Genomic DNA, 13,145 nt, shown 5'->3' with positions numbered 1-13,145 from the left:
CTCCTTGCGCACCTGATGGTATGGTCGGTGTCGGAAAAGGACTTCGTCGGAAAATTCGCCAGAAAAGGTCGCCGGAAAATTCGTCGGCGGTGAGGGTTTTCCGACGGCGGTGAGGGTTGATTGGAAACTTTAGAAGATGGGAAGGATGACTAGAATGAAACACAGTCACTGAAAGATTTCCCAAAATGGATTCACGGATAAACCGGAAATAATTAGGGTTTTTTTCTCCCTAGGCTCTGATATCATGTGAAGAGAGAGAGAGAAAAGGGAGAATCCCTAATTATTGTTATTGAAAAACTGTAAAAAAAATACACATTGGACTTGGGTATATATATACATGCTAGTGGGACCCACAATACAGTAAGGAAAGAAAAGGAAAAGGAAAAGGAAAAGTAAATAACCTAAATAACTATACATTATCTAACACTTATTTTCCATGTCTAGTAACTACAAGGTAAAGATAGTCAAGGGGTCACTTTCCATTGTTGTAAGAAAAGGTTCAATAAAAAAAATAATAAAAAATAAAAAATCTTGACACTTTTTTCAATTCTCCATGTTTCAAATTTGTCTTGCAACCTTTTGTCAATTATCAAACTAACAAAAGATAAAAAAAAATGTGTTGGTAAATTCTCTCCATCTTGCTACGAATTTTAGGAACCACTTTTGGGGAAGACAATTGGCAATGCTAGAAAACATGAGGGGTTGTACTACTTTAAGGAGGAAGAACCCAAGTATTAACAAGGTTTAGTTTCTAGTTGCAAATTTGCTTCTCTTTCTAGTATTCAAGAAATAATGTTTTGGCATTGTAGGTTAGGCCATCCTAACTTTCCTTACTTGAAAAACTTGTCTCCATTGTTTTTCAGAAATAAAAATCCATGTTTGTTCCAAATTCCAATGTGAAGTATGCCAACGTGCCAAACACAAACGTGCAATGTTTCTTGCTCAACCCCATAAATCTTCAAAGCCATTTTCTGTAATCCATAGCAACATTTGGGGACCTTCTAGAGTGACAAACATCTCTAGAAAAAAAAATGGTTTTAACATTTATAGATGACCATTATGTTGGGTTTATCTCTCAAAGGAAAAATTTGGAACTAGCCAAATCTTTCAAAATTTCCACTCCATGGTCCAAAATCACTTCCAAACACAAATTTAGGTTCCATTCTATCTTGGGAGAATACCTAGCTAAACAAGGGATAATTCACCAAATTTCATGTGTGGAGACTCCATCATAGAATGAGGTTTTCAAAAGGAAAAATAGGCATTTACTAAAGGTTGCAAAGGCTTTAATGTTCACTATGCATGTTCCTAAGTACCTATAGGGAGAGGTCATCCTTACTGCCTCTTACTTGATAAATAGAATGCCATCCAGGGTTCTAAACTACCAAACTCCAATTTCAAGCCTTATGAAATCGTATCCTCATTTCAAGTCCGTTAACCCTCTACCCTTTCAAATCTCTGTTTGTATAGCACTTGCTCATAATCATTCACCTAACCAAAGTAAGCTTGAACCCCAAGCCATTAAATGTGTCTATCTTAGCTATTCACCTACTCAAAAGAATTACAAATGCTACTATACGTTACAAAAAAATTCTAGGTGTCCAAAGGTGTGACCTTTGAGTCTCATCCCTATTTCCCAGCCACTTCTCTTCGAGAGGAGACACAACCAAGTGAAGATCGTCTCTAGGAATTATCATTGCCTGATCCTGCTTCAATCCCTTCTGTTTCTTCTTCTTGTGTCATGGCTGAACCAACTATGTCATCACCAAATCAAGAAAACTTAGAAGCAGGGGGAGATTTTCAAGGGCTAAAGCAACCAGGGCTTCCTTTTTATTCAAGGAGATCCAATCCTTAAAGCAAACAACAGCTCATGTCTCCTCATGGTTAAGACTTTGAATCAGTAGTGGCAAACCAAAATAATTCAAGTAATCTCAATTCCATTTCCATCTCAGCTTCATCTATTGAAAATGATCTTATAGACGTAGATTTCCCCACTACCCTTATGAAAGGAGTCAAGTCATGTACAGTTGTTCCCATATCTTAGTTTGTGTCCTATGAAAACCTATCACTTTCCTTCCATTCTTTTACTACTAATCTCTCTAATGTAGAAATTCCAAGGTCCATATAAGAGAGTCTCTGACTTTGGCACAGGTTGTTCAATCTAGTAGGTGTGAGTTGGGTCCCTCCAAGGAGCATTGAGGACATGTTGGTTATTTCTTTTAAAGGCTTGGGGAACTCATTAAGAGGCAAGACACTTTGGCAAATTGCTTGCCTTACTTTAATTTGGGTGGTGTGGCAAGAAAGGAATAATAGAATCTTTGAGGATAAAGGGAGAACGGAAGAGATGGTTTGGGATTTGATCCGGTTTTATTCTTCTCTATGGGCTTCTTGTACTGAAGCTTTTAGAGGAGTTCCTCTAAGCATTCTACAACTCAATTGGATTGGGGTTTGCGTTTCAAGAGTTTGAAGATTGCTGGTGTTTCTTTTGTCTTTAGTGTTCTATTGTTGGGTGTTTTTCCTTGGTTTTTGTGTAGGAAGGACCTCTCATCCTTCCCTTGGTTTTTTTCTCTTTCTTTTGTCTCTTTTTTCTCTCCTGTATTTGTTCTTTTATTAATATAATCTTCTTCGTTTCTGATCAAAAAAAAATATAAGAGAGTCTCTATTTTCAAAGTAATTGAGGGAAGAAAAAAGGAGGAAAATTCTCAGCAGCCAAACCTAGGGTTTCCTGAGCAATTGGGCTTAGAAAATAAGGCAATTACTGCCTCTGAACAAGATCTTCAAAGGGGAAAATTCACAACAATCATTCATTAACCTTAAAGGGATAGAAAACCTTACATGGATAGAACGGCTGCCTTTTTATAACTTTTTAACACCTAACAACAATTAATCCTAGAACAGTGAGCATATTAATACTACAAGTAAGCAGCAACCCCTAGTTAGTTCACAGATACAGCAGTATGAATAGTATAGCGCGCTAGCACTTTAGTTCCGTGAACACTAAGGCTACTAACTTGTTACTGCAACTTGATTCACATATTACTCTAAATATAAATGCTATGACTAAATAAAATAATTCAATGAAGAGGTGCAATACTATATATATGATGTTATTAATAACAATGTATTAAGATGATAAACCTGGATGTGATCCTTTGAGACAGCAAGCATACGCTCTGCAACTTCTTCACCACCATGGTCATGATCATTAGGCTGAAGAAGTAGAAGCAATTTCATTTACTGAAGTGAATTAAATGTAGATCATACAAGAACCATATAGGGAAAGAATCATCTTTTTCTACAGATAAACCTCCAAACTGTCCACGATGACACCTTCAACCAAAACTTTGTTTACATAACTAAATAAATCATTGTCCTGAAAGAAATATGTCGAAGGGTTTGATCAAATGAAATTTAGAATCTCTAAAACAACTGCATAAACAGTAGAGAGGAATGCAGATAATAGGTTGGTGACTGAATCTTGAAAAAGACCAGATGAATCTCGTAAAATAATTGTTGCGTGCAGAAACTTTAATATCACATATTAATACAAGAACATTGACATAAACAAAAAAATAAATTCACACACAAAGAGACATGGGATTCTAAAGTGATTTGGTCGATCATGCCTACATCCACGGATGAGAATAAATCAATCCACTATATATTGAAAAATTACAGAGGATAGACAAAAAAAAAAAAAAAACAAATGTAACTCCCGAGCCCTAAAACAATCTCATGCCTCTATGCTCCTCGTATCTATACCCCAAACCTTGTGTTATGCTCCAACGCAAGTTGTGCCCCCATTAAATGTCTCTCACTATTCTTCACATCTCTACCTATCCTATGTAGCTTTTACAAACTCATCAATCTCTTAAGTTTTTTTCCCCTGATAGCCTAGAATATTTATAAAAATATTCCTTATCCTACAAGGAAATCTAATTTTATAAGGAAATATTAATATATGAAATATTCCATGTAATATTTTTTACTAAAAGGAATATATAACAAATAAGAATTTGAAACACTTTCCAGCAATAATTTTTCAAAAATATTCGTATCAACTAAGAAATTGACCTAAACAAGATAAATATATATATTAAAAAGAAAATAAAATCCAATATCATCTTGGAGAAGAAGTTCTTAGCACTTGTAAGGGGTGAGTCCTCCATAATGTATGAATGTCTTTCAAAGTCGAGAGATCCAATGAGCTCAAAATAGATAATATCTACATAGGATTAGAGGGTCCTTGCAAATGGAATCAAAGCTACTCCCCAAGCAAAAACATGAAGAGTTTGACATCTTATAAGTCATGGAATGACGAGGATGCCATGCATGTATTGAAGGAGGAATATGACATCTGATGGTGCCAAAGGAAACAAGTACCTCTCATTTATAAAGAGGAATTCCTCTAGAATGTGTGCATGTATTTTAAAGCTATAAGGGCTAATCTGCCTAAATGAACACAAGACTAGCAAGTTGTAGACTGTATTAGAATCAATTCCAATAAGATGTATGGAATTTGGCCTATTGTGAATCATAGGCTTACAAAGATATCATGCCTATATGGAAGGGTGATGTGAAATCCCACATCGACTGGAGTAGAAGTTGCTAGCACCTATGAGTGTTATTTTCACTAGTGTTTCTAAATGCATTGGTAGTCATGAAGGCTAATAAGCTAGTTTTGTCTAGTGTTTCTAAATGCATCGGTAGTTAGTGAAGGTTAATGGGTCACAGCAAACAATATCTATACAAGTATTAGCCATTTGTGACAATTGTACAATGAAAATCCCCTTAGTTCAAGCACATTTCAGAGGTATTTTCCTTATCTTAACAAAATATTCGCTCCAACAAAATGATATTGTAAGAGAAAAGAACCATATGAAAATTCAAACAACATGCCTCCACACATAACAGTTGATTGACTACCTGTAAAAATAGACCCGTTACAAAACCTTGTTGAAGAGGATGGCCAAATGGAGATCCACCAAGCATTGCATCTCGAATTCGATCATTAAAGCTGAATGAGAGTTTCAAAATAATAACAAAGTTATCAAGCCTCCATGCGAATAGTGAATGAAATTTTAAAATCAAGAAATATGATTCAGTTATCAAGACAACCCTGCTTCTTAATAAACCCAGGATACATAGAAGCAGCAAAAGTTGCAATAAATAGAGGGTATCCACTGGATTCATGTGTCTCTAAGATGAGGCATCCCTCTGGTACTGCTTTGTTTGAAACAAAGTTGCATCTCAGTTTCCATCTCTTAAGGAAGAGATATGGTTTGTCCTACTATTGCAAATCTAAAAGGCAATCATAATTAATATATCCTTCTATACCTCAAACATGTCAATCATGGAGCCAAGATTGCAGATATAGACTCATTATGTGGTTAATCCCTGCTTCCGAAATTCAAAAGAGAAAGCAAGTAATAAGAGGAAAATGTTAGACAGCATAAGAGGGGAAAAGAAAGTACCTTCCAATACCAGTTCCACAAAGATTGAACTGTGATGCATTTACTCCACGTCCATTTTTTGCAACTTCACCAAAGTCCCATCCTTCACCATATCTATAAACAGAAACAAGAGTAATGGAGACAAATAAATTCATACCTTAATGATACAACATAAAAAGCTTAAGGCAAAAAAATTGCACTTAATAAGTCCACACTCACATATAGATACTTGAACCATCAATTCCATCTGTATCCTTTGATAGACTGTGGAGCATATTTTTGGCCTTCACCTGTGATTGAATACAAGCCTCTCCTTCAGTTGCGCATCTCTTATACATTGCTCATAATTGCAATAAAATAAATTTGGACAGAACATTAAGTCCAAATTATATTCATTTTTTTATCAGAAAGTCTAAATTACATTCAAATTTCCTTTTTTCACTATACACATTGTTAGTTTTTATTTTTGACCATAATAGATATGCAACTTCTGTTCTGAATTAAGGTTATTGCCATTCATCTACAAGTTTTCATGACTTCTATTTAACCTTCAGAATGAGAAAACTGAAAAATCAACTTTTGTTCAGAAAATGTAACAAAAAACAGTACATGAAGAGTCTTTCTGGCTAGATATAGGCAATACTGATATGGAATTAACTTCAGTTCTCCAGAAATACCCAACAAAAAAATAAGAAATGCGAAAAATTACAGATTAACATGTTGCAGACTAGAAAGCATATCAACATCTTTAATTTATCAAGTTTCAAGAACGGAGTGATTGAGAGAGAGAGAGAGAAAGAGAGGGAGGAGTTTCCACTAGAAATGCAGACTTGCAAACTAGCATGACAATCAAACATGCTATGTAGAAACAAAAAAAAAATTAAAAAAAAAAAAAACTATGAAGTCAAATACATAGCCAACTCAAAGTCTATCTGGCTCGCTAGCTATATAAAGGTTTAGAAGCAATTAACACAAAACCCCTAGATGTGCTATAACTGATTAGAATGTGAAATTAGCATTTGAATATACACTTTTCCTTTGGCTTTCACTGCTGAGAACTTAAATTGGCTTTCTATATAAGTTCTGCGTTAAATTGCCTCAATTCAAAAGTCAGACAGAGTCACATACCATGGTCCTTTTCATTATGTGACCCATGAGATCAAACCGGAACCCATCAACCTGACAAGGAATCCATGTAGTCAATTATTAATCACATTATAGAACCGCACATGAAAATTTAAATACATGAAGAACTACATAACTGCAATGATGTGCAAATTGTAAAAACAGATGTTATAAAATTCCTACTATTTAATATTGGATTTGACTGAATAGTGTTAGGGAATATTCATCAACTGATGGCAATCAAATTTTGTCATGTACAATAGTATAGTTGCCATACAATTGTTGACTTCCAGAAATCTAGTCTCCAAAAGATCGACTTTGCTTTTCCCTAGTTCCAATTATATTCTAAGGAGACCTTTTATTAGGCATTTAGCATTTCACAACGCTTTTTCTGAGGCATTTAGGGGGGGGGGGGGAAGTGAACCATTGTGAGAAATACAAAAAAGTGAACCATCATGAGAAATACCTTATAATCAACTGCCCAGCACAAAAGATCATCGAGAATCAGACGTTCAACCATAAAATGCTCACTGGCTGTATTATTTACACATGCACTATGCTCAATGCAGCCATCACTGTTTCTTCTCAAATAGTAACCTGGAACAATCTACAGGGAAAAGTATTGTCAGAAAAGGAGAGGCAAAACTCTTAACGAAAAAGGATAAATTTGACAGGACAGCCTTCTATTAGAGGTGGCAATTTTTGACACAACTTGGTAAGACAACCCAAAAACAACATGAAACTAGCGAGTTTGAGTTGAGGTCATGTTCATGTTATATTTGTGTCAACCCACTTAACCTGTTTATTAAACAAGTCATGTTCAAGTTGAAGTCCTCAAACTGAACACAACCCATTTTAACACATTTAATTTACCTTGTCGTGTTAACACAATTATGACTTGACCCATATATGGCCCACTTATTCATATAGTTGTAAATTTTAAGACTTTTCTTTTAAAATTTGAATTACAATAATTTTATTATATTTATAGTAAATTATTTTGAAAAATAAGCTAACTTTTAATTCATGTTAAAGTTATGAAGTAGTGTCATACTCATGTTAGGCAGGTATTCAGGTTAAATGGATTGTTCATGTAATTTCCGAGATAATTAAATATACTTCAACCCCACCAAATTCGACCTATTTATAGGGTTACATAGGCTTTGTCATGTTACCCATATAACAAACAAATTGTTGCCATACCAAAGAACTCTGACACGGTTATTAAATAGCGCATGTTCATATCAACTAAATTTCATGATTTTTTTAACCTTGACATGACATGGCCCAATTGCTACCCCTGCCTTCAATGAGATCCTATGAAGAGAAGCAAGCTAAGCTACAATATGAAAAGCAAAGTGGAAATAGAACATAAGAATTCACTTATGACCTTGTCCAAAACAGAGTTCTCATCAAATGGCCCGCTTCCATGCAAATGATTATAGACAACATCCAACACAACACGAAAGCCAATACGGTTAAGTGCCTGAAATTTAGAAAAATAACTTAAAAGCAGGATTAAGTTGAATGTGGATGTAATGCAACATAACATATCTGTAGTCCCCATGAGAGAAGACAGTGAAAAATCAGATCTGTTATTCTTTCATGCAAAATGAAACCCAAGATCCCTACCTGCACCATCTTTCTAAACTCAAGTGTACGGCATGGACTATTAGGGTTACTTGCATAGCTTCCTTTAGGAACCCCCCAGAGAACAGGATTGTACCTTTGTTAACAAATGATATAATTAGCAAATGCAAATTTATTAAAAACATAAAAATAATTCAAATTGACATATATGGGTATTCTATCATACCCCCAGTTGTAACCATCCTCATCTTGTATGGTCATGATTTGTGCTTGTTGTTCAACTGAATCAGGAGGTAACGTTTCCAGGATGTTAGGATCTGTAAAATCCTTTATGTCATTTTGAGGAATAATGCCAATAAACATGAAACTATTCAATATAATTTTGAATCAAGACTTTTATATTTTTCCAAAAGAAATTTTAAATAATTGAATCTTCCAAAATAAGGTACAAGTATAGGACTACAGTCAAAATGAACAACCTATCTAAAGATGGTCCAACATGTGCTAAGCTATCTACCTATTCAAAGCAAGTCATTAGAAATGAAAATGTGACTTAGCAAAGTATTCCTCTGGAGCTAGAACAGAAAAAAATTGTATCCTGAAATCTTCATGTGTAAAAACATATGTGCAACTCATAGAATATTAAATCAGAATTGAAAGAAACTAATTTATGTTAAACTAGAGTTTAGGTTTCTAAGTCCCTCATAATTTTTCCACATTGTTAATTTTGGCCAATTTAATTTTCCAAATTAATATATTTTCTCAGCCCACAAATAAATTTCATTTTTGGAAAAACCCTCCACATTTTCCATGTCAAATTTCACAAGGTAAAAGGCAAGAGGCAAAGTCTTTAGGCATCAGATGTATAAGGTTAAAACTTGATCTACTTTTTTTGTAAACAAGCTCCCTTAAATTTAAACAACTTCAAAATTCTAAAAACGAAAACATAAAATAAAAAATTAAAAAAGAAGAAAATACAAATAGGTTTTAGACTATGATATACTAATTAATGCAGCAAATAAAAATTACAGTATCGTTTTAATTTAGGAAAACAAAACAAGAAAAAATAAGTGTGATTTTAGGTTTCCAATCTGTAAAATTATAGGAAGATTTAATTTGATGATTTGTCAGCAATGTTAAAGGGCTAAGATTGAGGATATCTACAGCTAACAAATCATCTTTTCTTATCCCATGATTTTATGGGATTTGGTAATCTGTTACCAAATCCATTTCTATTTTAGGTAGTTTTGATTTTTTTTTTATAAGTTATAAATATCCCTAAAATAGATGAGTATTATCATCTATATGTAAAGGGGAATGTAATCATTATAATGGATGGTGGAATGTTGAGTTTTTCCTTCCACATCGATATGGTATCAGAGCATTCTCTGAACCCTAATTCCCTCATATGACCAAATACGGCAAACATAATTCAACTGCTACTGTTTCCCAAATCACCTCCAATCAGGAAGCCATGGCTTCCAGCAATAGTAGTGCAGATAGTAACCTCATGCCCATTACAAGACACAAACTGAATGGGAACAACTATCTCCAATGGTCCCATTCCGTAATGATGTTCATATGCGGAAAGGGCAAAGACGATTATCTCAATGGAGTTGCTGCCAAACCAAACAAGACAGATGAAAAGTTCAAAGTCTGGAATGCTGAAAATAATATGGTCATGTCATGGCTCATTAATTCCATGACAAATGACATTGGAGAAAATTTTCTTCTCTATGGAACAGCAAAGGAGATTTGGGACGCTACCAAGGAAACGTATTCCAACAATGAGAATACATTGGAATTGTTCGAGGTGGAGAGTGTTCTCCATGACTTCCGCCAAGGAGAGTTAACGGTGACTCAGTATTTCAACACACTCAATCGCTACTGGCAGCAGCTGGACCTGTTCGAGGAGCACAATTGGAGCTGTCCGGGTGATGGAATCAAGTATAAACAGACTATTGAACGGAAAAGAATATACAAATTTCTGATTGGATTAAATAAGAATCTCGATGAAGTACGAGGAAGAATCTTAGGATCCAAACCACTACTAAATATCCGGGAAGCATTTTCAGAAGTTCGGAGAGAGGAAAGTCGAAAGAAGATCATGATGGGCTCTCAAGATTCTGTGACAAATCCTGAGAGCTCAGCCTTTGCAGTTAGAGGAAATCCATTTAACAACAATGATCACAAACCGAAGAAAGGGCGACCATGGTGTGATCATTGCCGACGTCCTGGTCACACCAAGGACACCTGCTGGAAGATTCACGGCAAATCTGCAGATTGGAAGCCTTCCCGGTTTGCCAATGACAAAGAAGGACGGGGCAACCTCGTCTCCATGGATGAAAAACCATCACCCGAACCCACTCCCTTCAGCAAGGAACAGATAGAAGTCCTACAGAAATTGTTCAGCCAATCCTTGCCTGCAGCTGTCCCCACTGTGGTTGGTACTGGTTCCTTGACACAAAAAGGTAATTTTTTGAGTGCTCTAAATGTTAAAAAGGAGAAGTTAAGTCCCTGGATTATAGACTCGAGAGCATCTGATCATATGATTGGAGATGAGAAGCTTTTTTCTACTTACAATCCATGCTATAAAAATTTAACTGTGAGAATAGCCGATGGTTCACTCTCAAAGGTGGCTGGTACAGGTTCTGTTAGAGTTTCAAAGAACATCACCCTTGATTTAGTTCTCCTTGTGCCAAAATTAAATTGCAATTTACTGTCCATTAGTAAACTCACTCGGGATCTCAACTGTGTTACTAAGTTTGACTCAAATCTGTGTGAATTTCAGGTCTTGGACTTGAGGAAGACGATTGGCAGTGCTAAGATGTGTTCGGGGCTCTATCTTCTAGAGGTTAATGATCCTCCTCAAGGATCAACTCATCATTCTGATTGTTCAGAGTCCAGTAGTCCTATTTCTTTGTCTGTGAGTCAATCTAATAATGATAGTGCAGTTATGTTGTGGCACTATAGGTTAGGTCATCCAAATTTCTTGTACCTTGAGAAGTTGTTTCCTTCATTATTCCATAATAAAAATCCAAATGAGTTTCAATGTGAGATCTGTCAATTTTCTAAACATATTCGTAATTCTTATCCTAACCGATCCTACAAAGCATCTCAACCTTTTTCCATGATTCATAGTGATGTATGGGGTCCTTTTAGGATAAAAAATGTTATTGGTTCTCGCTGGTTCATTTCATTTATTGATGATCACACTAGACTCACATGGGTATTCCTCATGAAAGAAAAATCAAAGGCAAACCAGATTTTCAAAACCTTCAACACCATGATCCAAACACAATTCCAAGCAAAAATCCAAATTCTGAAAACTGACAATGCCAAAGAGTATTTCAACTCCATTCTTAATGATTATCTCTTAAGTCATGTTATAGTTCACCAAAGTTCCTGTGTCAACACTCCTCAACAAAATGGTATTGCCGAAAGAAAAAACGACATCTTCTTAATGTTGCTCGTTCCCTAATGTTCTCTACCCATGTACCAAAATTTTTCTGGGGTGAAGCCATCCTCACTGCTGCCTATCTCATAAATAGGATGCCATCTCGTATTCTCGACTTCCAGACTCCTTGTCAAATTCTTCTTCAGTCCTTTCCCAATACTCGTCTAATCTCAACAATCCCATTCAAAGTTTTCGGGTGCTCAGCTTTTGTCCATGTCCATCAACAACACAGGGACAAACTTGATCCTAGAGCTCTTAAATGTATTTTCCTTGGGTACTCTCAAACTCAAAAAGGATATAAGTGCTACTCACTGGTCACTAAACAGTTCTATCACTCCATGGATGTCACCTTCTTTGAGCAACAATCTTATTTCTCCAAATCTGATATTTAGGGGGAGACTAACTTTATCCAGGAATACCAGCTTTGGGATATTGAAGAATCATCTCATTTCTCTCCTAATTCTGACCAACCCTACCCATCACTAAATCATGAATCCATTCCTCCTCAAAATCTCTTCCTTGAGTCTCCTTACTTCCTAGAATCTCCTTCTCAAGATCAAACCAACAATCCGCCTACTAATCCACCTCCTCAAAATCTGGACACTATTCAATCAACAAAGAATGATGAGTTGATTACCTACTCAAGAAGGAGACAGAACCAAAAGGAGATGGAACAACAAGCATCTCTTGAGCCAACCCAAGAGTCTGACCCAAGTTCTAGATCAAGTGAAGATCCATCAGGTAACTATAATCCCGAAACTAATGATGATAGTGACTTTCCTATTGCTGTGAGAAAAGGTGTAAGATCATGCACAAAACACCCTATATACACATTTGTGTCATATGAAGGACTATCACCGAAGTTCAAAACATTTGTTGCCAACCTCGACAACATCCAGGTTCCTAATAATATACAAGAAGCTCTCGGCTCACCTGAGTGGAAATCAGCTGTGTATGAAGAAATTCATGCACTTGAAAAAAATGGAACCTGGGAAATCTCAGAATTACCAGCTGGAAAACGCCCAGTGGGCTGCAAATGGATCTTCACAGTCAAATATAATGAAGATGGGAGTGTTAATCGATTCAAAGCACGGCTGGTTGCAAAGGGATTCACCCAATCATACGAAATCGACTATGAGGAGACATTTGCCCCTGTAGCCAAGTTAAACACAGTTCGGGTTCTACTATCTTTGGCTGCAAACCTTGACTGGCCTCTCCACCAACTAGATGTCAAGAATGCATTCCTAAATGGGGACCTAGCTGAAGAAGTTTACATGGAAATTCCTCCAGGATTTGAGACACAAACTACACGCAACAAAGTTTGTAAACTTCGGAGATCTCTATATGGGCTCAAGGAATCTCCAAGAGTCTGGTTTGAAAGATTCACAAAGGTAGTTAAGAAACATGGCTACTCCCAATGTTAGACGGACCATACTTTATTTGTTAAACACTCTCCTGCAAGAAAGCTTGTTGTCTTCATTGTATATGTGGATGACATAATTCTAACGGGAGAATATGAA

The 13,145-nt window shown here is 35.9% G+C and overlaps 1 protein-coding gene across 2 annotated transcripts in view; it reads right to left on the bottom strand.

Moving 5' to 3' along the window:
- The window catches only part of LOC100247866 (pullulanase 1, chloroplastic), a 60,591-nt gene that overhangs the window by 27,391 nt on the left and 20,055 nt on the right, over window positions 1–13,145 (bottom strand). For both annotated transcript variants that reach the window (XM_002271784.5, XM_010660031.3), the window contains exons 10-18: window positions 8,395–8,485; window positions 8,211–8,304; window positions 7,969–8,064; window positions 7,045–7,185; window positions 6,582–6,632; window positions 5,673–5,743; window positions 5,475–5,567; window positions 4,927–5,017; window positions 3,139–3,210 (exon numbers count right to left, since the gene is read on the bottom strand). In XM_002271784.5, coding sequence (XP_002271820.3) covers window positions 3,139–3,210; window positions 4,927–5,017; window positions 5,475–5,567; window positions 5,673–5,743; window positions 6,582–6,632; window positions 7,045–7,185; window positions 7,969–8,064; window positions 8,211–8,304; window positions 8,395–8,485 — 800 coding nt within the window. The remainder of the gene's footprint in view (window positions 1–3,138; window positions 3,211–4,926; window positions 5,018–5,474; window positions 5,568–5,672; window positions 5,744–6,581; window positions 6,633–7,044; window positions 7,186–7,968; window positions 8,065–8,210; window positions 8,305–8,394; window positions 8,486–13,145) is intronic.

This window comes from Vitis vinifera, chromosome 13 (assembly GCF_030704535.1).
Source record: "Vitis vinifera cultivar Pinot Noir 40024 chromosome 13, ASM3070453v1".
Taxonomy (NCBI): Eukaryota; Viridiplantae; Streptophyta; class Magnoliopsida; order Vitales; family Vitaceae; genus Vitis; species Vitis vinifera.
The sequence above is the reverse complement of the archived record's forward strand: the minus strand, read 5'-3'. Positions and strand labels throughout refer to the sequence as shown.